The sequence below is a fragment of the Euprymna scolopes genome, chromosome 12 (genome assembly GCF_053919585.1).
Source record: "Euprymna scolopes isolate OS-2025 chromosome 12, ASM5391958v1, whole genome shotgun sequence".
In the NCBI taxonomy this organism is placed as follows: domain Eukaryota; kingdom Metazoa; phylum Mollusca; class Cephalopoda; order Sepiida; family Sepiolidae; genus Euprymna; species Euprymna scolopes.
The window spans coordinates 50685690-50713105 of record NC_136493.1 but is presented as its reverse complement, the minus strand read 5'-3'; the positions used below and the strand labels follow the sequence as shown (position 1 = coordinate 50713105).

The 27416-nt window shown below is 29.1% G+C and overlaps 1 protein-coding gene across 4 annotated transcripts in view; it reads left to right on the top strand.

The window, feature by feature from the left end:
• Positions 1-27416, top strand: part of LOC145291280 (splicing factor, proline- and glutamine-rich-like) — a 137618-nt gene that overhangs the window by 42704 nt on the left and 67498 nt on the right. The window contains exon 10 of one of the 4 annotated variants that reach the window (XM_080136922.1): positions 8999-9683. The exons of the other annotated variants lie outside the window; for them this stretch is intronic. Coding sequence (XP_079993048.1) covers positions 8999-9358 — 360 coding nt within the window. The 3' untranslated portion in view covers positions 9359-9683. Of the gene's footprint in view, positions 1-8998; positions 9684-27416 lie in introns of those variants that run through there. 4 annotated transcript variants of the gene reach the window in all.

Sequence of the window (27416 nt, the reverse complement as noted above, 5' to 3'; positions counted from 1 at the left end):
TGTGGCCATAAAAAAGGTCTAACATTAGCACAACTAAAATCAAATGTAATTTCACTTTTCAGGTCACTACCTACTTTGTATGATATTAAGCACTATGAATTATGGCTCCTGGTCAACACCAACGAAAGGATAGTTCTTTATCCTGGTTAGTTTTTAAACCTCTGCTCTATCTAGGATTCAGAGCATACTAAAATAAAGTTAGCTAACTTTTGGCTTACTGTGTGTTCAGTCTAGGATATTGAGCTCTTATAAAATTGAGGCCTTCAGAGCACTACTAAAACAACCTCTCATTTAGAAGAGAATTTTACTTTTGTTACTGCCTACTCTATGCACAATATTAGACACTTTAGATTATGGCTCTAAGGCAATACAAACAAAATGACAGATGTTGTTTATCCTGGGCCATACTGTTTAAATCCATAAATCAAGAATTCCTCTAGAGAAATATTAAGATTCCATGTAGAAGAGAAAACTAAAGTTTAAATTTCAAACTTAAATGTTTACTATATGTCTTTGATAACAATGACTGAATCTTTACCAAGTTTATGCGTGTCCATTATATGATAGATTATTTCTACCCTGTCAATTACAGAAAAGTTGGTTCTTATTGTAGCGAAATTCAAAAATTTAGATATTTACTTTAAAGTGAAAAAAATAGTATCTTTTGAGTTGTCATGTCATAGTAATGAACATATCCAAAAATTATGAAAAACAATAAGGTAGAAAATTATTGATAAAAATATGTTATGAAGACAATTAGGGAAAATTAAGTTTTGCAAAAAAAAAAATAAATAAATAAACTTCAGTTCTAACAAGAGGTAAAAAATTTTTTGCAAACTAAAAATCTTTGGCCAATTTAGCAAAACTTAATTTTTGCTAATTGTTTTAGCAAACTTTTTTATTCAGTTAATTTTCTACCTTATCATTTTTGGATATTTTCATTACTAGAATGCCATTGGTTTTACTTCAAATTCAATATTGAATAAATTTTTGAATTTCTCCAAAGTTTTTTTTTTTTTTTTTAATACTTAGTTTCTTTAAATGTCTTAAAATTTGTTTCTGGTTACTTTCTTAAAATCCTGTAAAAAAAAAAAAAAAAAAGTAGTTGACACCAATAGCTGGAATTACAACTAAAACTTTCAGATCTTCAGACTGTCATTCTACCAACTGAGGTAATACTGATAATCGGAAATGTCCAAAATTAACATTCATCCTCAGAAAGGTGAGTAATGTAAACATGTGCAGATAAAATCCATTAGTCAAAGTACAATAGGATTTGACTACTCTCCCCACAAATTATTTGCTATTTTACCCTAAGGAATTGATCGTTTTTTTTTCTCTAAATTATAGATATACATCTGGAGCAATGCAGATTTAAAAAAAAAAAAAAAAAAAAAAAAAAGTTTGGGTCTTGATTTTTATTTTTAAGACATACAAACACAAATGTTTGGATTATAGTCAGTTAACATACTTCCTAACTTCCATCCAGCCTAGCTGCTACCAGAAGTGGTGACAAAGCAAATCAGCCCCCCCCCCCCTGCATCTATATCTTCCCTGTGCATATACTCTTTATTGCATTTTTCCAATCGTTCTCTTATTTAATAATCATTGAAAAGTTTTTTCAGTCTTATTTTAATCCATTATTATTGAAAACGCTTAATGTTCCCAAAATAGTTAAGATTTTATGGAATATGCTTTATATGATAAATTTTATTTTCATTTCAATAATTTCATTTTTATTCTTTTAATGAGGATACTAAAAAGAGCTCTCGGCTTTTTTCAATAAAAAGCAAGGCAGTGTTGGCAGCTGGTTTGGCTGCTCCATACCAACGTTGCAATCTTCAAAGGAAGAAACTTAAAAACATTTTATATAAATTTGAATTAAAAAAACTTAAATTCCAAGATCATTTTTATAACTTGTAAACATTTCTTATAAAATTTCAAATAAACTTAATTTTAAAATTTTAAGTGAAAGTAAAAACTTTTTATCTGTATAATTTTATTAAATTGTATATTTTTCAATATAATGTTCTTTTCTCAAATATATTAATAAATCACTTCATAATAGAAATACTGAAGAACCATATAAGTAAAGGAACTGATTTGCCTTCTCACCACTTCTGGTAGCAGCCACACTGAAAGTTAAAGGTACGTTAGCCTATTATAACAATGTTTGCCCTTTATATTAATATTAAAATACCTGTTCCATGATGGTGATTCTCCTGAACACTAGTTTTGTTCCCCTTCGAAACGAAAATCATATGCTATTAAACCATGTTTACAATACTTATTCTAATTTTAACCAAAATCCATTACATGATTTTGATTCTAGAAAATGTCTAAAATTTAATGTTTAAGATCTTAAAAAATTGAAATTCAAGGAATCTTGGTATTTAATCACTATGGGTTGAATTCCATTTAATATTCAAATTTTTAATTAGCTTGTCCATATGTGCTTTTTTTCTTTAAAAGAAAAAAAAAATCTTTAAAATATTCCAATAAAACTAAAAACTTGAAAATTAATTTATACAGTATGTTTAAATAATATAACTTATATCTGAATTTTTTTAAGGGCTTTTATCCACTCTTTCATAAAATTAAATATAGCCCTCATTATGACGACTATGTTTAGCAGCTTTAATCCAAAATTCAATGATCACTTTTATCCCCTAACTTTATACACACACACACACACACACACACACACACACACACACACACACAAACACAACCGTGTCTAAATGAGAAACAGTCTTTACCAAACTTCTACCAGTTTTTGATCTACAGACTTGAAACTTGATATATCGATAATTTGGGTCAAAATTAGAACTTGGCAGGCATAAGTTGACTTAATGCTCTTTTACACATGTAGAAAAAAAAACATTTATCCATTTAAAGTTAAATTTTAACATTTTCCTCTGACGATAGTTCAAATAGTAACTAAGGTTAGTGCTAAATGTTTTGGGTTCAATTCTAGCTGATGGCAGTCAATTTTTTCTTACTTATATATTTGAAATCACTTCTATATATTGGGTGCAGTATAATAATCAATGGAGAATTGGCTCTATTATAGTATGCATCTGCATAATTTATATAAGCATGTTTTACGTTTGGCCACAGCCAGGTGACCTGCTAGTATGATATTAAAAGCCTAGTTTCTATTTAAAAATTGAAACAAACTTTTTAATATACTCATGCAAACTAAAGGTTTGCATACTCCTTTGAAGAACGAGTGTTAATTATTCATTTTATAGTTTCTTATTAGATTGTTTTATTTCACTATTACGCTGAATTCTATTCATACATAATTGATTAGAAGTGAAAATTTTCTAGTACATAAAAAAATATATAATTATCAACCCTTTTTAAGAACACTTAAGGATGTCATTGTCTAGAAAGTATAAATTAAGAGGCAGTCAACTAGCATTTATGCGATGTTCACGACTTCCATCCTTCAAACACTCTGGATTGTCTAATGTCTGCGTCCAAATTGAATGTTATTAATTCCCTTCATTCTTGTGGCAGAGGTAGAGGCTTAGCAAATGTAGTCGGTTAGCTTTGTGGCAGGGTTCGAATTTTCTGACTGCAGGAATTATCATTCTACACTGATGATTGCATAAGCATGAAACTAGTGTCTGTAGGTATAAAACAATTATATAATTAGACATTTTCACTGTGTGAAAAGTCTCTACCAAACTCCTGAGTATTTCGTGTAAAAGGTTGAAATGATATACAGGGTATTTAAACCTGTAGCACACTTTCGATTTGGTTTTTAGCCGGCGAAAATTACTGCCAAGGAGTCAAAATTAAAAAAGAAACAGTTGATCTTGGCAGGGTAAGTTGAATAAAATTCTTGCTGTTACTTTTGAACATGCGCAGAATTAAACATTCATGGCTCGGTCACTTAATTTTTAATCTTTTATATCCATCTGTCTGTAGCTCAGATATTGGAGATAAATGACTAAGGTTGGAACTCTAAAAATCCTGGTTTCTATTCCAGTGAATAGAAACCAGGATTTTTAGAGTTCCAACCTCCTTCATATACCAAAGTCATATTTTTCCTAACTTTTGAAATCATTACCATATATTAGGGAAATGGTTCTGTGGTAATTAGAAATCTGTGCGTATTCAAATGTTTAGTCGTATTTTACGACCAAGCATGTGTGTATTTGTTTAATTGGATTTTTGAAGACCCAAATTGTTAAGCTAATTAAAATCGAAAATGCATTCTGGTAGATTTAGTTTTCTAATGAATGATGTTTTTTTAAATGTTTTTATAGTATTGCATTTTTTATTTTAATTTGATAAATATTAAAGTAAAAATTAGATATTCAAACTTTTACTTGAAATATTAGCCTAAAATGTTTTTCTTTTTACACTTAATATTTACCTATAGTTTCCTCCTTCATATTTGCTATTGGTGAAATTCATTTTATACATAGAGCCTTTAAAATTTTGATGGGATTTAAATAAAAAGTTTTACACTTGTTATTAATGGGAAAACTTGTTCACTTTACTGAATCAGATTTAACTTTAAAAATTGTAATTATGCATTTGAAAGTATAATTTGAATAGTGTTCTGTTGAAGAATTTACTTTAACACGACTTATAAATTTTTTTTCGTAAAATATTTGCATGTCGGATTTACATATGGATTAGCTGACAGTTTCAGTACATTTTTACAGAGTTTAATAAAATTACTGCTGATGTAACATTTGAAACCATTTTGCTGGGATAAATTGGGATTTTGAACCATGATAATCTCGAATTAGATTAAAGTTTTCTTTGCTTGAAATATATAGAACTTAGCAAATTATTTTGAAGGTTTTAATTTCTGTTTTCATTTTTCAAATACTTTAAATCTCTTAATTCATTTATTTTTCATGGATATTATAATGAAGTTATTTTCTGAAAATGCTAAACTGCTTTCCTGAACACTTGCAATTTACTAGACATGAAGTGGAGGATTGACAATATTAATTTAAGTTTTAAAAAAAAAAATATTTTTATTTATTTTTATTTTTTTTACATATATTGTCAAGTATAAATCAATAGATTATGAATTTGAAAGTATTTGATTACATGTTTTTCACTTAATGTACTCATAACTTGAATTATTGTAAATTTTTATTTATTTTTTTTTTTTAATATGAAGATTTCTTGAAAATCTTGACTTCATTGCTGTTGCTCAACATCAGAAATGTGCCCATAATAGCTTAGGAACTCTTTCTGGAAATGATGAATCAGAAATTCTCAAAGTGGAAGTGTTCATGAAGAACCATATGCATTTTATTTATTTCTGATCAGATGCTACATAAACTAACCTGGACAAAGTTTTTCTACAAAAGTTGAATAATGAGTGAATAATCCAATCTTACTACATAGTATATTCTTTGAGAAAATTAACAATAGAAAGTTGCATTGAACCTAAACGTTTGAAGGCAAGATCAAGTGTGTCAATGATTTGACAGAAGATGTTTTCTAATTGAAATGAATACGAGTGAGGCTTCTAATAATTCCAAATGCATTTAAATTCTAATGAAAAAGGAAACTATTGTTACATGGCCATGTTTGGATAAAATTCTGATGCTTGTCTATAATGGAGGAAGTTACTGAAACTTTAATTTCAAGGAACATAATCATACCAAGAGACATTGGAGTAGTTTAATGTAGAAGCCGCCGCACTATTGTAGTTTTTATAGCCCTTTTGGCTATAAAAGGTACTTCTCCAGCCTTTTGCACAACTATTTTATGTCAGTCCCCATCAAAACTCTGGATTCAAATTAAAGCTATCAAGGAAATTCTTCTAAATGAAAAAATGTTTTTAGCCAACATGAAAACCAATGTGAAACCTTCACTTCGCTATATTTGTAATATAAGGTTACTCCTTCTTTTAAGGAGAAAAATAACTTTGGACAAAGTGTTCTCGTGTTATCTTTTTCATTAAACTTTATCTTTGTTGACATGTTTACTCCGAGCAGGATTCTTGTTTTGCTGACTAGCAAGTTCACTTAAAAACTAGATTAAATTTTTCACACCTTTTTTAAATACGGAATTTCTTATAAAGATTTTTGTACTTTACAATATTGTCATGACTATTTCAATGTACATTTTGGAAGCAAATTTTATCTCTTACTACATAATGTTAAGAGTAATTGCCATGTGTGACTGGTTTTGTGACTAAATCATTTAGACGTTTGGCTAATTTTTAAAGCTACTTTTCAGGTATTTGAAAATGCGCAATTTTGGAAATAAGTGAATATAAAAATTTAGATTATCCAGACTACGATTCTCATCTTGGATATTTTAACATTTTGATCTGTTACCTCGACTTTCTTCAGGTGCAGGTTTTCAAACTTGGGAATCTTTGAACTCTGGAACCTATACAGAATGTCAAATTGAACCATTATTTAATCCACTGGAGGAAGCTTATTCTCATTCTTTTTTTGGTAGTGACTGGATAGAAGTGTTCCTTACTCTATATAAGGATTGAACCATTCCTGCTCTTCCCCAAAAGCTGTCACTTAGAACGGATTAACCACTGCACCACATGTGCATCTGGCCAATTCTAGTATGAATTTTGTGGGCTTTAGATGTAGTGTTGCTACTTGGATGTGTACATTTCATTTTTTCAAGTGATACTTTTATCTATAATTGTTTAGCTTGTATTTATTTTCAACTTAGGAAGCTAATGTTGTCCAACATATGCACTATAAGATGTGCTACTCTCCACTGTTTTTCTGTTTATAATTTTTACTTAATTTCACAAGATATATTTTCCTTTTTCCATTCCTATGTAGTTAACCATTACGACTTTCCGATATGTTCACGTATTACGACTTTCCGATATGTTCACGTATTACGACTTTCCGATATGTTCACGTATTACGACTTTCCGATATGTTCACGTATTACGACTTTCCGATATGTTCACGTATTACGACTTTCCGATATGTTCACGTATTACGACTTTCCGATATGTTCACGTATTACGACTTTCCGATATGTTCACGTATTACGACTTTCCGATATGTTCACGTATTACGACTTTCCGATATGTTCACGTATTACGACTTTCCGATATGTTCACGTATTACGACTTTCCGATATGTTCACGTATTACGACTTTCCGATATGTTCACGTATTACGACTTTCCGATATGTTCACGTATTACGACTTTCCGATATGTTCACGTATTACGACTTTCCGATATGTTCACGTATTACGACTTTCCGATATGTTCACGTATTACGACTTTCCGATATGTTCACGTATTACGACTTTCCGATATGTTCACGTATTACGACTTTCCGATATGTTCACGTATTACGACTTTCCGATATGTTCACCTGTCACATTTTCTCTTGGTGCCTTGATGTTTTCAGATTTGTCTTCGAATACTGTCCTGATATCATGGATTATATGTATAACAAATAACTGTGCTGCTACATATCTAAAATAAATTAGATTTAAAGCTCCCCAAATTCATGGAATTGTCTATATGTTGCCATGGTGCAACAATTAAGGCATTTATTAAAAATTCTCGTGATCGCCTTCAGAAGGTTGAAGACAATAATTAATAATATATTCCTAATTCATCATGAAACATGGAATGGATCCCCCTTTCAAAGTTCCTCATAGGTTTCAGAGTTCAGATTTGAAGTTTGGAAAATGCACTTGTTGGTCTAAAGTTGTCAGCCTGAAACATTGAAGATGAGAAAATTAGTGTGAATAATGCAAATTTTCAGTCATCTCAAATTCCCCCCCCACAAAAAAGGCATAAAATATATTCTATCAGTTTTAAAATTGGGAAAGTAAGTGACTTAAATGTTTTTGCCTGGTTTTGTATAGTACTTTTAATTCAGGAAACTGACATTGTATAAATATTTTCAAATTAAACTGACTGCCCATCCAAAATTAAATGCAGTGTAAGAATGTATTCTTTTTTTCTAGATTTTAAGTTTTCTTTATCATTTATTTTTCGTTGAAGAGTAGTTATACTTGCATACAATTTTTCGTACACTGGCTGCATCATCATTTGACTGCTTTTTGATTTGTTACTATGAAGTGGTTATTATTTAGGGCAATTCTCACATCCTATTACATGGCTACCACTTATAATATATATTATAAAATCTTAAATTTCTAATGAAAATACTTAATCCATTCCTAGCCATTTGTCTGTGAAAGATCTTTGTATGACCTAGCAAGTCTGCTTTAGATATTAGTGCCTTTTATTTTTGTCTTATTTTTGGGACTGGCCAAATATACTGATAATACTCCTTACTCTGATCTAATAGTACAAATACTGTTTTGTGATGGGCAGGCTGGGGAGAGAGATTTTTTTTTATAAAACTGAAAATAACTTAAATATTTTGTCATTCTGTAACACAAGCTTTAAGTTATATTTTTATAAAGTTAAAATTTATCAATACTACTGTAGTTGGGAAAAATGTATCATTGATCTGTGAGATTAGTAATGAACTTGTTTGCTGATTCTCCATCCCAAATGACTATTTTTTAAAAGCAAATAACTGCTTTTCAATTGTCTTCTGATGTGAATTTTGTCATAGTAAATCCGTCTCATTAGAAATGAGATATTCGTTCTATATTTCTCTACTGGTAATCTGACACATCTTTGCGCGGCAGATAAATCATGCTATTTGTGAATGGAAATGTTATATCTTGAAGTGAAGTGGGTGTGTTGAGTTTTCTGTTATAAGTGATTGGTCATTATCTAGAAACCATTGCTCTTAAGCATTAAATTAATCATATTGACCAGTCTAACATGCTGTTGAGGCCAACTGGGCATTAATATCTGAAAACTTTTGTACTAATAAAACCTTTTTATTTCAGGATATTGTTTTATAGAGCTTAATGACTGGCTTATGATTTCCAGTTACCTGTTATATTTATATGCGTTATCCTATAATGCAATCTTTTCTCTCCCTTGCTCTCACTCATTCTTATAATGCTATGCCCTTTTAACTTGAACAGCGTCAGTCTCGATACGATCAACCTGGGGATAACAACTTTGGAGGTTCTGAAAATTACGGGTCCGCAGGAATGGGCAGCAATCCCGCTAGTGCCATGGGTGGCGGTAGTGGTGGTGGCCCACCTGTCAGTAGTGGTCAAATGAGTGGTGGACCCAATGGTCCCCCCAGCTTGTTCAATTCCAATATGGGAGGGAACATGCCTGGTGCTGGCAACAGTGGAATGCGCGGAGGTGGTGGAGGAGGAGGTGGCGGCGGCAGTGGAGCCGGAAGCAACGCAGACAGAGCTAATATGATGGACAGGCGCAGAGAAAACCCTAGCAGAGAAGACTATGCAGAGATGAAAAGAATGCGACGATATTAAGATTTGTGATCTACACCAAGTATATTTTGACAGTGATCCATTTATCTAACTTTACTGTAAATGTATCAACTATTATTCTTCAAGGACTTATATCATGTAGTGGACAATAATAGTCTATATAAAAAAAACAAAACAAAAAACATTTCCTGTTGGTTGTCATCATCTTTGTGCTTTTCAAATATCAGTGTCTGATTTGCTGATTACATTATTTTAAAAAAAAATTTTTTTTACCCTTCATAGTCCAAATAAGGATTTCATCATTATGGCTCTGATTTGTCATCTACATTTTGACTTACTGTCTAATAAACATTGTGACCTTATAAAACTTGTGCCTGATTTTTAACTATTTTTTTTTTATTTTTATTTTTTGTCTAAACAAAAATGTCAATCAGCTGTCACTAGTTAATATTAGTGACTGCAATTGACTATTCTGGGTTTAACTAAAAAATATTTGTGCTAGCAATGACTTCAGCTGACTATTGCAGTTTTGTCATTACTCTACAAAGCACTGTAACTTGGACTCCACAATACAGAACTTGTAGCATTTAAAATATAGAAAATCTAATTTGTACAATTTTAGGAAAGTAGGTAAATGAAAGAATTTATAGTTAATGTAACAACAAATTCGGTAAAACTTGTCTTTAGGTTTTTATCTTTAATCCTTTTCTATAGAATTATTGTTCTCGTCAAAACTTTAATATATACATTAACAGATACTTTTGCATTTATGAACCTGTGATTTCCATGAAGCTACTTGGCGTGCCCGACAGGTGAATGACGGGAATAACCAAAAACAGCAGCTAAGTGAGCCTTATAACCAGAACACAAATTGCCTCCACCCCCTTACCTCCCCATGTTAAAAATGGTGACAACCATTGAAATTACTTGTCGACCGTTTTCGGTTCTTTCCATTAACGGTCGGGCACACCCGGGTGACTTTGTGAAAATTGCGGGTTAATAAATGCAGACGTACCCATTTAGATTATAAGTATTTCAGATTTCACTGTTAAAGTTTCAAAGTCAACTTAAAGGTAGATATCATTGTATCATCTTTCCTACATACGACTAGAAAAAGTTTTAAACTACATAGAATTAATACTTTTATTTTATAATTTACAAATGATTTGTCGGTATCTAACCTCAAAATATTTATATGCAGATGGCAGTTTTTCTATCTTTATGCCAAATATTTAATAGTAGGCAATTTAACTAAACATGTATCAGATCTCTTAATATTACCATTTTTATTTTTTTTTATTTTACTTTTTTTTTTTTTTTTTAGAACTAAAACTTGGGTTGATATTTTTATATAATATGTAACCTAATACTTAACATACACTTAAAACTATTTTTTTATTTAGTTTTGATATTTCTGCAGCATTTAACTTATTCTAATAAGTCTGATTTATTAATGCAGGGAGCTGTATTTGCATTCAGACTTGATAAAGAAATTTAAAGGCTATTACCATATGTTTAATTATAAAGTGATAACAATGGTAAAAATATTTTATATAGACTACTCTTTTGAATCATTACTTTTGATCAGTTTTTTTCCACCTTTCCATGAGCTGTCTGAGAATTTGGCTGTAATATACAATATTATTCCCACATTTTTGATGTTATTTTTTCAGTAGTTTTTCATTAAAATGTCATAGTGCTTTAATTTTTATGATGCAGGTAATTTGTCATGGCAAATCTCATTTTAATTTCAATGTTAAATTGATAGATTACATATAGGTATGACTCCAAAGAGAATCCACTGTATACAATCGGTCAAAAAAATGCCTATGCAGTACCAAATAGCATCTAAGGATAAAGTTCTAATACAATAATGAATGTTTAATATTTATTGTAAATTGAGCATTTTTAAAGTTATAATAATAAAAACATACTAATTTGTTCCTGAATGTTTGACTGAATAAGTCGGTAAGCGCATAAATCCGGATTTTTAGAAAATATTCTCTCATTAGAGAAAAATGATCTTGTGTTAAAAAATAGTATGTTTGAGATATTTTTGGAAATATAAATTAAAAAAACCCCAAAAAAAACCGGAAGTGTCAAATTGATTAAAAGATTTAAAACAAAAACTACATTCCTTAGTTATATATTAAAAATATCATTCAAATTTCACCTTTTTGAAATTAATCCAAATCTCAAATACCAAAAAGTCCTTATAGTATATTTCCCATGAGGGTGTGGGGTGAAAAAAAAAGATGTACATTAAAAATTCTGGAATAAATGGTTCTTGCAATGTTAGCATTCTCCTTTTCTTGTGCTTTTGGTGATATTTTTTAATTTAACTCTTTTATTGGATTAATGGTTAGTGTTTCTACATTTTTCTAACCATTTAATCTTGCAATCTGCTAACATATTTAGTTTTCGAAATGTCATCCAAAATATTGATAGCTATTTGAAATATTAGTTATTTCAACCATTTCAAAAGTTCCTGTTGCTAAAAAGAATCTACTAATGATATTGCCATTTTTATTGATTGGGTCAAATTGGACCATGAGCTTTATATATAAAGTTTATTTATAATAGAAAAATAACTAACCAATTTATGTCCTCCATTTATTACTTCCCAATTTTCAAACAAGTTTCAATATCTTGTTGGTAAAATCAAATGTTTAACACTTTATTTTAAATCTGAAAATAAACGCCATCAAAAGGATGACACAATGATACAAAAATAAGATTGTAAAAAGTCCCAAATTAAAAACAAATTTAGTTCTCAACACATGTACATAGACTATTTAAAAATGTATATAGCCTTGAATCATGACTAGATTGGCAGAAAAATAATACATTTAAAGATACTGACAGTAAAATAAAAAATAAGCTGTTAATAAAGATAAAGACTTTTCGGTTTAAAGCAAGAAACCAGAAACAATCACTGACAAATCTAGTAATTTAAGTGAAATGTGCTCAAGTATCAGTAATGGTGCAAGAAGTTTATTTCTACACAATATGAAAAGTTTGAGCAGAACTGGTTAGGATTCATTTTATAATCATCCGGAAATTATCCCAACTAGCTTGTACTTTTTATTGAAAGTTTAAATTCAATATCTTGTTAGTTTTACTGTCAGTATCTTTACTAATATGTATTCTTATTGGCGATTTTTTAAAATAAAATTTAACTATTGTATAACTACGTAAATATGGACAATTTTTCAATACTTTGCCGTTCTAATTTACTGATGAACCTGCTCCAGAGGGAAGTGACTAATAAATTCATAGCTTAAATTTCAAATATTTTAGGTCTGATATCAAACTCTTCTGGTAAGTTTTTTTATTGTGAAGATCAATCAATAATTTAAATATTTAAGTGAATTTGGTACGGAAAATTTGAAGGTTATAAGTATTAATATAGCAGATAAAGATGTTGGTATATTAAATATGTACATTGTTTTTATTTATCTTCACAATATGCATAACTGTCCAAAGACTGTAAGTTCTTGGAATCATAGACATTATAAAATCATCTGCCAGCTCTCAATTGAAACAAACTCATTAGGAAACTTCAACTGATTGCTATCAAAATGTAAAAAATATGCTTAGATGAAGGGAGTTTGCATTTATTTGACCACAAAATGTTTTGCTTGTTGGTAAAATTTGAAACTGACTCGTCTTCGTTAATAGAACTTGTTCGTTACAACTGTCATGGTTAATCTATTCACCAACATGTCAAGTATATTTCTCCTGTTATTTGACCATTTAAACATTTCTGAAGCGTTATGTAATATATTTCTTGGTGCATTAGTTTCCTCCTTAATTTGTAGCAAGACAAACTTTTAAATAGCTCATATTTCCAATGACTTTCAACTGCTTTTTGTTCTTTAATATCACCGTTGATGAGGTTATCAAATTTACCAGAAATACTGTGAAATAGGTAACCCAAAGCAGCCTGGTTTTGAGTGCAAAAATTAGTAAATATAATGAAATTTCATTTTATTTCTACTTGTGATATCTTTATTTTTGCTTATTTTGATAAAATTGACAGTTTAGTCTTTTTTCTCTTTTTAAATGTATAATTCTTTTAACCAACAAATATTGGTGCTTTTTAAATTTGGCATATTTGATTATCCATATATAGTTCCATTTAAAGAAAAGGGACCAAATGTCATGGGCATAATAAAGGGTTTTATGGTCCCCCCCTCCCCCCAATTACCAAATCAAAATTGTAGATAAATTAAATTTGGCCCTTCGGATGTTTACATGGGCCGAATATGAGGGTGTTTTTGTTTTTATTTACAATGTTAGCTGTTAAAATATTATGAACAGTCAGTTTTTTACTGTCATGTTTGCACATATTTTCAAGGGAGATTTACCTAATCTTCAGGGTGGTTTAATCTAATTGCTTCTGTATTGTTTTCGTTATGGTAGATTTCATTTACAAGATATTATGTTTGTAACAGTTTTCACTTGTTTGAATTCTGCAAAATTACCTTGTGTACAATGTAATTTTCTCAAACTTTGCATGGTCATAATTTGGAGTTACCAAAGTTAATTTGATATAATTGTTCCTATTTGGTTTTTAATATGGGGAAAATTCAGTTCCTCAAAAAGGAGCACTCTGGATAGGAACAAAAATAAAAATTGTCTTGGTTATGAAGAATTTCTCATCTACTGACCGAGGACAAAGTTAAGTGTGGCACAGAACATATACTATACTGATCTTGGCCCAATTTGATATAATTATTTTGCAAAGTTCTGTGCTCACATCAAGTGGTTTTTAGATATAATGAAAATATTCTTTCTTGGGATACCTAATTTACAAAATTTGTATACAAATTCTAACTTGTCTGAAATTTACTTTTTAAATTTTAGAATCAATAAGAATATTTGCATATTAAGACTTATTTTAAGAAAATAGTAATTCTTTTGGTACATTATTTGATGTAATGTATTTTTTAAATCCATGAACATTGAATAGATTTTTTTTGTTAGGGGGATCAATTTTCTGTTTTTAATTTTTCCTTAAATTTTCAGTCAGTAAATTTTATTTTGATAGTATTTAATCTTTCAGCAAAATTTTATTTTATTACATATAAAATAGAAATATCAGCTCTGAACAAGACATCTAAAAGTATTTGACTTTAAACAAAACTCAATTCTTTCGTGCTGCTAGAGCAAATGTTAGGGTTGTAAATTTGAACTATTTTTTATAGTGGAGATTCTACTGATTGAACCATGGTGCCTGTTCAGAAGATTGAGAAAAAAAATTACTATCCCACTCTGCGTAGATCTCTGGAAAATTTAGTTTGTTAAATAGTTTTGGGGGCTAAATAAAGTAATTTATAGGTGGGCAAAGACCCCCCCCCCTTTTTTTTTTCTAGACACAGTATTAATGGACTAAATTTGATCTTATGCTTTGTTTTAGATTTTATTTATTCAAATGATGGTAGAGCTTTTTTTTTTCCTAAGCATTTTGTTAAAGTTCAATATTTTATTTAATGTTAAAACTGAAGCATTCAGAAATCTGTGCCATCAAAATTTATTTTATTTTTATTTATTTATTTATTTATTTTTTTTTTTTTATAGAAATTATATGAATTCTATTTAAAATAAGGGTGCTGGTGCATTATATAATTGGATATAAAAAGAAATGCATCTTGAAAGCAAAACACTTTTACTAACATATAAATTGCAAAATATGATTAAATAGGTTTGCTAGCAACTTTTTTTTTTTTTTACCTGGCTATTCTGTATTCTCAATCTGACATTTTCTAATTTAAAACTGCAAAAGTTAATGAAGACGATAGGTCAGCCTGTCATACAATACACAATAGAATAAACTGATAAAACTGCATTATTTGATAATTTTTTCTTTTCTTGTAATTTTTACTCTAATCACTTTTCATAATTTTTGGAATTTTTAATTTCGGCATGACACATAAGTAATGTTTTACTTCAAATGCATTTTTTTATATGCAATTATAATGCGCAAGCACTAAAGTAAATCCTTTGAGGATAGAAATAAGACAGGGATTCTAAATTTTACTGAATTTGAGTCTGTTTGGATCTTGTCGAAACTTCTATTCAGTTTTATAAGTTTTAAATTTAATATTTTTTAAACCGTTCTTTGAATATTATGTTTGAAAAAATATTTGGTATTAATCTAATCCTTTCGAAAATTAACCCCTCCCCATATTAGAAGCTAGTGGGTCAAGGTCAATAGTTTTGAACTAAAATTACTGCTTTCTGTAAATAATGTATTCTGAAAATATAACACGAGTATCCTATCTAATATAATGGCGTTTGATAACTTTATTTGGCATTTAAATAACTCATAGATGGTTGATCTTGTCTCCAAACTCATTCAAATAAACTCTTTATTCTACACTGGGTATCCATTTTTGAAACTTTTGCATATTTTACTGTATGATTTCTATTTCAGACAAACCATCACTTTCTAGCAGCAATTTCATTAGTTTCTAAGGTCTTTGTTTATATTTTATTTATAAACATAGTGAGCGGAGTAACATTTATCAAATGCTGTCTAGTGTGAAAACACTTCTAACATTTTAAAATGTTTTTTTTTCCACAATATGTTATTAAGCAACTGATAAAAGATCTTTAAACTTTTTCCTAATTTAGTGAATTTGCTAGAAATACAAAAGGGACTTTTTGCTCTGAAACCTCACTTAATTTGAAAGTGACCCTACAAATGTTATGGTTACAGCAATTGCTTATTTCATCACTGACAAAAGGTTCATATGCAGGACAAATGATGTGCAATTTGGTCAAATAAAATGCCCAATGCACTCAACATTTGGAATACAGCCTTTTCCTTGTGTTAATATGAATAACATTTTATGTATTGAGATGTGTTAAACTACACATTAAAAACACAAGCTCCAAGCCTCGTCTTTCTAGATTTAGTCTTAATATATGGTTGATACATGGAGACATTTTGCAAACCTCTTTTCTGCTGCCAAATGTAATCCAAAATTTACCCCCTCCCATTTATATAAGCAGTTTACTATTCACTAGATTTGCTGGAGTCTTTTTACTGTTTTAGATATTGCTGAAAATGAAAATATGCCAGTTATTTAAAGGATAAAGTATTTTCTATGCATGATTGCATTTACTTAGGTCCTTTTTAAGTGAGTTTATTAAATCCTCTTGTCAATTCTTTCACAATTTACAAGATGGTAAATATTAGGCCTCGTGACTATTCAAAAACAACCAATGGGTTCATTTTCTTCACCTTATCAATTTGCTTTAGATGCTTGAACAGTCTTAAGATACTGACATCAAATGTCTTAGACATTCAACTTTTAAATGGCAATTGTTTTCAAATAGCCACTGTCAATGCATTGTTCTTATCTCCATGCCTCTTATACACAAGAATGTGTGGAGTTTACTTTTTTTGTGCCAGAGTTGCAAGAGGTCTTATTTTGTCATTTAGCTTCATTCGATTTTCCACTCATAGGTAAAAAATAAGGAGGATGACCACTTGCATCTCTATGAAACTACCATGCTCTATTTATTTTGGTGATTAAGAAGCATGTAAAGTTTTGTACAAAATAACTTTTTATGAATCAAAATTTATAGCAGTATTTTCTGAATACAATTGTCTAATGTCAAACTTAGTGTCTAATATTTCTACAGTAATACCATTTGCCTGATTTCCACTATATATCAGTGAGACCTTTTTGGCTTTTGACAATTTCTCGGTTTGCTATTTTTGAATTCTAATAAACAAATATTAAAGTTTGATATATTTAACAATTGCAAATTGGTATTGCATTTTAAATGGGGGGGGGGGATCCATGTCTGATTATGAGTTCAAATGTAGAAAATTGGTCCCCCTTTTTAATAATTATAATTTTCTAATTCTCTCAAGACTTTGCTTATATAGTCTAATATACTTCGTAAAAAAGCTCACAAAATCTAAGGAACCAAATCAATCTTTGATTGTAAATTGTTTTAATTTCAGAAATCATTTACATCACTCAACCCAATGACTGGATATTTGCAAATGGCTAGTCTGTATAATCTTAGTTTGATTTGGATAACTAGCAAATGAGGTGGACCTCGGTGTTTATCAATACTCAACTTTTTATTTGTAATCTTGAGTGTTTTCAATGCTATCAAGTCGGATGTTTCTAAAAGTTCTGTTTAGAACGATTTAGTTTGTACTTGTTACACCAAAAAATAGTTGTTTAACCAACATACTTGGTCACTTTCATATATATTTGCATTATTTGACCCATCTTAACCAATTGACTTCAATTTCCTGACTTTTAAATATGCTTAAAGGTGTGAGTATGTGTATACTGAAAGGTTCTTTTTCTGTATTAACTCTCCTCTCACACATTAATTTTGCTTTTGTTTCAACTCTTAGTTCAACTTGTATGTACCACTAAGACCAAAATTGGAGGCTTATTTTTAAATATTTCAATTTAATTAACAAAAAATGTCTAATTTATGACTCGGACTGTTCTTGAATGAATTCCACATTTAATTTGTATGTTATTTCTTTATGGATTCTTGAAATTGACTTCTGACAGTTGCATTTAAAATTTTGAAAATGTTATTTGAATTTTCTAATTTGTAAGATTAGAAAACCAGAGTAATTCAAATTGAATCAAATTACTCTTTGTTGGTCTTTAGATTTTCAAGTAAAATGAATATTAGTTTCATATTTCTGACAAAAATTCTTGGAGATTTTTTTTCTTCCCCCCCCCCCCCCCCCAGAATGCTTTAACTACATCTTTGAATTTGCGAACATATCTAGAATTTAACTTTATTTAATCCATCGGGGTATGTTTTTGTTCCATTCTGTCAACCATGACATGGTCAAAGTGTTATCTATAGTAAGGATTGAATCTTTAACATGCAGAAAGCCATTTAGCAACATCATTGCCTATTTTTTATGTATTCATGTGAGCAATTCTAATGAAATCTAATCTAAATATGTGGTATTAATATTCCTTATATATTTGAGAAAATCTTGCACAAGATTTTCTGATTTCATTGATTGATATAGCGCCATAAATTTTATATAGAATTCTACCTTGTATTCACTTTAATCTGATAAAAATCGGATTAAAATTTTTTTTAGTTGTTTCAATTCAAATTTTCAATTTATCTGCTATCTGGGTTCTCATTTGAATCCAGCAAGTGAGCTATGTCGAAATCTAATTTGTCAATTCTTGTATTACAGCACCTGTCTGCTGATAATATGGATCATTACAGTGTATCAGAAATTATGTTGCTTAGAACTCTCTAGAGTTCTGTTTTTAAACTGCAAATATTACACCTACATCAAATATCATTTCTCATGATGTTGAAGAATAGGCATAACAAAACTCCAAAAATGTTTTTAAAGTCCTTAATTATTGCATGCTATTTTTTTTACTAGGTTTGTTATAAAAATATTTTAGTTCTTTATTTATTGGTGTAGTACTTGTTTGTGTTTTTCTTCTCTTGCTTCAATTAGCATAGCAACTAGATCTAGCATAGCTATCTTACATGAAAATAGGTAAATCATTGTAGAAATGTATGTTGATTTGAGGATGTTCATTCTTATAACGTTTCAATGTTTATTTTTAATACATTGATTTCATTTTAATTTATATTATTAAATTCAGAATTTTGTTTACTCTAATTTACCATGGATCTTCAAAAAAAACAAAACAAAAAAACACTTCTAAGTATCTTGCTTACAATGTTTGATTAAAGATATTTACTTGGCTTTCTGTAAGTATATAGTTGCAAGAGTGCTATTTCATAAGAATGAAAATAGAAGTAAAATTTTCTGACTTACATATTAAAATAAGTGGTAAAAAAATACAGTACACTATATAATATATGTATATAATCAAATAACATAACACCGTAAAGCGGGGCAAATGCTGTAACCAAGGGGCGGAAAAAAAAACATTGTATTCCACATCGTAACCTGAAAAAAAAAACTTACCTAGGGTTCTACTGTATATATTAGAATATTATTTATACAGTTAATAATTTAAGACTAAAACTTAGTTACAAAATAGTATAAGTACTTATGTTGATTCATGTTTTTAAATTTTTATTCCTTTTCCACAAGGGCAGGTGATTTTTTCTCTATATTTGGTAATTTCTGGATGAATTACAGCTTTCCAACGTTTTAGTGTTATTATGGCTTTCCAACGTTTTAGTGTTATTATGGCTTTCCAACGTTTTAGTTTTATTATGGCTTTCCAACGTTTTAGCTTTATTATGGCTTTCCAACGTTTTAGTTTTATTATGGCTTTCCAACGTTTTAGTTTTATTATGGCTTTCCAACGTTTTAGTTTTATTATGGCTTTCCAACGTTTTAGTTTTATTATGGCTTTCCAACGTTTTAGTTTTATTATGGCTTTCCAACGTTTTAGTTTTATTATGGCTTTCCAACGTTTTAGTTTTATTATGGCTTTCCAACGTTTTAGTTTTATTATGGCTTTCCAACGTTTTAGTTTTATTATGGCTTTCCAACGTTTTAGTTTTATTATGGCTTTCCAACGTTTTAGTTTTATTATGGCTTTCCAACGTTTTAGTTTTATTATGGCTTTCCAACGTTTTAGTTTTATTATGGCTTTCCAACGTTTTAGTTTTATTATGGCTTTCCAACGTTTTAGTTTTATTATGGCTTTCCAACGTTTTAGTTTTATTATGGCTTTCCAACGTTTCTGGCCTTATCATTGTAATTTTTCTTTTTTACATAAAAGGCAATATATTAATCATTTTAAATTGATATTAATAATTAAATTGCATTAGTTCTTGCTTTTTACTTATGGCAAAACAAAAACCCTTGAAATTCATGTACTTGCTTTTAAGAATCATTACTTTTAAAATGGCCGAGTGTTGACATTAAATGTGCTAAATTACATTAAAGCATTTTATACAAAAAAAAAAACAGTTGGTATAAATCTTGTACTTGAATAAAAATCAGGAAATATATTCAAATAGGCCTCCATTTCTGGATCTGTGTGCATGAGTTTCTCTATAGAATAAAAAAAGCTTTAAATTTTAAACTTATAATTTAATATTTATATCTTAAAAATAGAATATTAACTCCTAATATTGGTATCCCAGCATTCATCTAGTATGCTGGTGATGGGTGGCTTACAATTTGGTTCTGAATATTTCAGATTCAATGTTTCAACATAAAAATATTTTTGATAATTTTCTTTTCCTCATGCATAGTGGAATAGAAATAATTGTAAATTGCTCATGTCTACACACATTTCATTTCCACTGCACTCAATACTTCTGTACAGTTCAACAGAGCAATTGCCAAAGAAATGAACTTTTCATAAATCACTGTTACTCTTGCTAAGTGAATTATTTTATACAAAATTATAAATTTAGTATGTATTTGTAGGTAATGCTATTATCACAATTATGGGTAGACAGAAAATTTAATAGATGAATGTAAAAACTCGTTGAGCTCTTTTTTTTTTTTTTTTTTTTTTTTTTAAGTTTGAAGCATTTAAACAAATTAAATTTTTATTGGATTAGTTTTTTAATGCTGTATATATTTACCACAAATGATTTCTAATTATTGTACAATGGTTGTAAATAAAACTACAGCAAAAGCATTGGACGCATTTCATTTTTGCAATTCATGCCATTAATACACCTGCTGGAATTACTGCTACGAGTATAAAAATGGACATTTGTATGATTTGGTAAATTAAATTATTCTGAATTTCGCATAATTAAAGGATTTGAAAAAAAAAAACAAAAAAAAACATTTATCGCAGTCAACCAGTTGAAGGAATGAACAGGCTTAGTTATTGCAGAGAAAGATTTTTCTTCAGATATGAATTTCAGCAATCGACAATCTTATTTTGTAGCAATAAATATATATAGATATCTCAAGAGGACTCTTTTTTTTTTTTTTTTTAATATATAAAGGTGTTTCATAACTCGTTTTTTCAGATATGCAATTCATCGATATGAAACGATCTCGTTTTATGATAATGAAACCGAAGATAAAGTAAGCAGAATAAATAATATTAAAATGAAAACCATGTATTTACTAAAATATAAAATGGTCAAGTGTCAGTTTTTTTTCTTTCTCCAAGTATCTACACTTGGATCAATAATTTCGTTTTTAATAAGAGGAATGAAGTACATAAGAAACTTACTCTATAAAAAATGTTCATGAGTAATCCGACACTTAGATTATAAAATATTCATTGGGGAAAAAGTTGTAAGATATTAGGAAAAATATTTTACTTTGTATTATGGTTATTGTAATAAAGTTTAATGTTTATCTAATGAGTAAAAAAAAAAAAAAAAAAAAAAGCGAAAGTAATGTATAATTCTTTTGTCTTGATGTTGCATGCAAACACAGCTTTTTAGGTTATTAAAAAATATTTTTGAAAAACTAGTAAGAAATATTTTTGTATTTTGAAGAACATTCTGGAAGGAAAAAAAAATTTCTCAACAGAATCAAATATCAATGTTACAATTTAGACTATTGATGTCTAGTTAAAAAAATCTAGATTTTGTCTAGCCCATGCTTAAAAGACCAATATTAAAAATATTTGGATAAAAATTAAGTACCTCTGTTCTCACAGCATATTACATATTTCTGATATTTTCATTCTGGAATTGTTTACTGCTCTTTATAAAAAAGAATATTTCTGTTATGTTGAATCAACAAAACAAATGAATACATTTTAGTTTTGAGATATAAAAATCATTTCCTGTGTAAGAATCTTATTAAATATTAGGATTTTCTATTGAAAATATTTGAAGTAGTCTTGCTTTGTACAGCAGAGAATGTTACATTGTACTTGTCTAGTCCAAGACTTGTAATGATTTATTAAAGGGTTTGGGCTTTGCACTTATCTTTCAGTCAGGTTTTTTTTTTTTTCTGAAAATGCACTGGGATTGGATGGGTGTGTTACAAAATATTGCCCTAAAACTTGAATTTCATTAAGTATTATCAGTTATTGTATATCTTTGGCCTTATTTTGGTGTGTGTAGAATTTACTATTTTTATTGTTTTGGTTTTTACTTGAGAGTAGATTGGTTGGGTGTTCATTGTTAAAAATTGCTCTTTAAGTTTAAAATAAAACAGTGCTTATACACTTAGGATATTTTAAGACATACAGTGTTGCCTAACTGAAAAAAATACTTAATGAAATTCAGTAAGGAGCATTTAGCATTAGACTGAAGTATCGACTGAAAATGAGATGTAACTGCACGCTCATGATGAACATGGAATAAAACTAGCAAACTTCCTGCAGGATTCTGACTGGTAAGTATAGAACTCAGTTGTGTGAATTTGTTTGTTATATGATAAATAAGATTTACGTAAGTGTTACATTCTGGTATATAAAGAATTATCAATTCTTTAATATTTGATTGTGCTCATTCAAAGCATTAGTTTTAAATCTTGTGTAGCATATAACTAAACAAATTACTAGTCACCACTGAATATCTGGTAGGTATTGGAATTTTCATCTGAAATTAGTTACAAGCTCCATTCTGAAACTTCTAAAGATCTGTCTCTTCCGATTTTCTTCATCCTCGTCATTCACTAATTTGCTCTTCTCAAATCTCTAGATAATTTGAAATTTGGAAATCTTTTGGATAGAAAATCATAGATTTTCTATTTATCTTCAGTTATTTGTAGTTCTTGTTAATTGCAAATATTTAGTTTATATATTTCAATATTGAAATGTGAATAAAATGCTAGCATTTCAAACATTTAACATCTAATTACTTGCAACATAATATACCATGGAATTTTCTCATGAATATATTAAAAAATCTGATAGGAAATTTAACAATGTGAAATATTATGTATTACGTAATCAAATAATCCAATTTCTACCCTCTTTTTTTCTTTTTTTTTTGTGTGAAATAATGTTGGACATATTCATTTTAATGTCATATCAAATGCTAAAAGGAAACTTCAGATTCTAATTGCTAATTAAAAAGATGAAAACTCAATTTTAGATAAATATTGTGATTTTTCTTTTCAAAATTCATTGTAGTTATCTCTTATTAGACATATTTTATCTTCTGACTGGCCCAGAATAATTTTAAAAAATGCTATTTTTCATTTAGTCATTTTGTTGATATTAGACAATTCTCTCGTCTTAACTGAAGCCTCCATCGCAAATACTCCATCCAATGATTAATTTGACTTATCCTATTAAACATTATTTCACACCTTATATATGAATACGATGGTTATACAACCTACATTTGATATCTTTTGTCCTATCCAACTTATAATCCTCATACATTTTAGCAAGATGCTTGCAATATAAATGTTGCAAATAAGATGTTTGAATGCTCCAAATGTCTACTGTAGATAATTGCGTCTCTTTTCCTTAGACGTTCCTGTGCAGACGATATGAGTAGTTGTCTTAAACTGATTTAGTGGCTTTTATGCTAGTAAATAATCTTAGGAATGCCTGAACAGATAAGATTATGAACAAAGTGAATACATCACCTGCTGAATTTTAGTAGACTTCAAACCTTTTAAACTCTTCGAATGTTGTCTTCCCATTATCTTTGTAATGCACTTTCATTTTCAACAAAGCCTAATCTTAAGTTGGAAGTGCTCTTTATAAAGACAGTATTTTACCTTGAATATAATAAAGGGTTTCATAATTAGTTTTCGTCCAGGTTTCATAGCTTTTGATCTGATATTCAATGTATTTCGACCTGTTCACAATGATGCTTTCATGGAAACTTGATGGTCCAACCATAAAATATTGTATGGAATCTGTACCTTTCTATTTGCTGCTGTTGACCTAATGTCAAATTAAAGACTCCTTATATTTATGCATCTCATTAAACTATGAAATATCTGAAGAATTGATATTTTTATAAAAATGAACCCTCATTTGGATATGAAACATTCAGGTATGTATAGATGTCCTATGTTTTGTTTTGTTTTAATCAAGTATATTGTTTTGAAATCTGAATTCTCGACATGCACATATTTTCCATCATACAACAGTCTGACTGCTTTGTCAGGTATCCAATTGAAACAGAAAAACGTCTTTTCAAACTGTTATTAAAACAAGTTTCAGACATAATTTAGTTTCATCCATACATTCTATATTTTAGTCTTTTATCTCATTGACATGAACAATGCAACTTGACTAAAGATCAAGTTACTATGAAAAGTAACTTTTAAAATTAGTTTTCTGCAGGAAATCTTTTGTTAGTGATTAGATGAAGAAATAAAATGCTAAAATATTTAAAAGCAATTTGAAATCTACAATGGTGTAAATAGAACTTGCTCAACTGAAGTTACAGTTATGGTGTTCATTGGTTTACTGTGTAGACTACAGACCAGCATAATCACATTGACACTGACTCTCACTGGATTACTGATTAAGCAACATTGATCCTGGTCAGTACTAAATGGGTGATCATTTGGGACTTCCATGTGCTGTATGTGCTCTCTGCTTATCTTAGCATTGTTTCCAGATGTTCTAGACTTCTTGCCACTGGACTCTGTGCCGATTCAAGAGAGGTGTGGTTGAAGATTACGCAAACCATTATACATACAGCTGCCCCTACAGGGGATATCCTTAATCTTTTGAGACTGAACAGGCACATCGATCGACTGAGAAATGTATTATGGGAGTCCTTTGCAATTCATCTGTCAATTGTAATAGATTGTCATGCTGCAAGTTTATATAGTCAAGGGTACATTTATCATAGTCCCCAGAGATTGAATACTAATATTGGATAGTTGTCTTGAAATGACTAGGTAAAATCTGATCAGGATGTTCCTACCAATTTAGGCACTTGTTGAGACAAATGTTAAGGATTCTTTGGATAATATTCCTATCAAATTTCATATTGCTTGGCTCAATTGACATTAAACTGAATAACTATAAAAACGATCTCTTAATATAGCTTTAAACATAAAATATAAAAATCAAAGTCAGTGAGAATACAAGTCTGTATCCCTCCTTTTAGGATATCCTCATAGGTAAGCAACAAATCTAGTTTTTCAAAAGGAAATATCCATGAGGATTAGTGTTTTAGTCCTCTCAGAACATTTCTACTTAACCCATTCCCTGATTATTCCAAGTATTCATGGTCTAAGCATTTCAAACTTTTTTAAAATACATTCCCAAATATTTGCGTTCCATTAGTGGCACTAAATTTACTGAGATGATTTGTTTACTGATAATTTCTCAATTTTTGTGCAGTGTTTCTGTAAAAAAAATTTTTTTAATCCTTATTTTTATATTTCTAATAAAATATGTAAGCAAATTGTCTTAGTATTTTCAATGTATCAAAATACTACTCACTAGTTTGTATTTAAGATTTCAAATTGATAAAGATAAGTTTTTCTTTTTAATCAATGTAAATGATTTAATTTGAAAGTAAAATTTCACTTTACAAATCTAATGCTTTGAGAAATGTAAATAAAGCATCCCTTCAATTTTGGATACACATGGCTTATGTGCTATTACTATTGGAAACGCTCTTGCTCACATATCCAAAATTAGGTTTCCATTCAAATTCTTCGTTTTTGAAAGCTTCCCAACTCCTTTAAACAAAAGTTTTTTTCTCGCCATTCCATAATGCAAATGAACTTATAAATATTTGTGAGGATGTCAATTGTAAAGTGTAAGATCAGGAGATATTCGATAAAATCTCAATATTTTGAGATTAGACAATATCTTGCTTGGGATGCACATAAAAATCTTAATGCATGGTTACATTTTGCTGGTGGTGTACTAAAAAGATTAGTGTTTAAAAAGCAAATCAATTTCCTGAAAGTTTTTAAAAATCTATTAACATATATTTAATTTTTTTTTTTTTTTTTTTTTTTTTTTTTTTTAAATAAATCTTTACAAAATATAGCAATTATCTGTATGATAAATGTTATTTAATAGCTATAAAAAAACCTTTCCTTTGTTCTTTTGGCTGGGGAGGGGGTCTTTTTTTTTTTTTTTTTTTTTTTTTTCAGTGAAAGAAATCCTTATAGAAAGGCAATTTTTATTTTTGTATCAATCCAGTGCACCCCTCCCATTAAAACAAACCTTGTATTTAACTCTGCCATTGTGGAAATTTATTCCTTTTAAAGGTTTTTTTTATTACTTTTAATAATAGGGCTACCCAGCATTGCCAGGAGCCGTAGAAAAACAATAGGAGTTAAATATTGTAACATCTTGATAGTGAAACTGCTGTCTTCCCCTCCTTCCAACTTTCTCCTCCACCCAACCCTTTCTTCATTTTTTTGTTAAAAATAATTTATTAACTGGAGTTATCCATTTTAAATGCAATACTGTTATCTTTATATATATTTCTCCTGGGCAAAAATTAAAATTGTTACATTTTCATATTTATTTCTGTGTAAACTTTCTCTCTTTAATGTTTGCCTTCAGTCTTTGGAGAGTTTAGTAAAGCTGAATGTGTGTTATGCCTACAGAGAATACTCAGGATAATAACAGGGTAACTTTCAAAATATGTTAAATTCAGTTGATCAAATTTAAAAGAATCCTTAGCAAATTAAAACAACAAAGAACTTTCCTAATTATATAATTAAAGGTCAAATGGAAGAAGTTAATCCTGTTAAGTTTAATGTTACAATGATTTTTTTTCTTTAAAGTATCTACAGAGAATTGTCTAATCCTTACGTAGATCATTTTTGTCTAGTTTCTGGTTTTATGAAACTTGAATGAACTCAAATTATCTTTATACTTCAGACTTTCAAATGTTTGGGTTAAGTAACTTTTGGATTTGTATAAAATTTTATCTAGCTTTTATGTTGTCTGACAATGTTTCAACTTGATTTTTAATCGTTTTTATTTTCAAATCCTAAGGATAATTGAATGAGGAAAGATTTGAGATAACTTTATCCAAATATACTTTTGAAGTTTTTTGACCAGTTTCTTCAAAATAGTCACCATAACTTGTATTTTTATCTTGATTGTATGTTCCAACAATCTATTAATATGGTGAGTATTTATACTAAAAATTTTCATTCCCATATTTACTTTTCTTTTCAGAAGTAGCTATTATTTACAAACTAGTTTCCATTCAACCACTTACTGTGATGTCATTCTCATATTTTTTCTACCAAAAT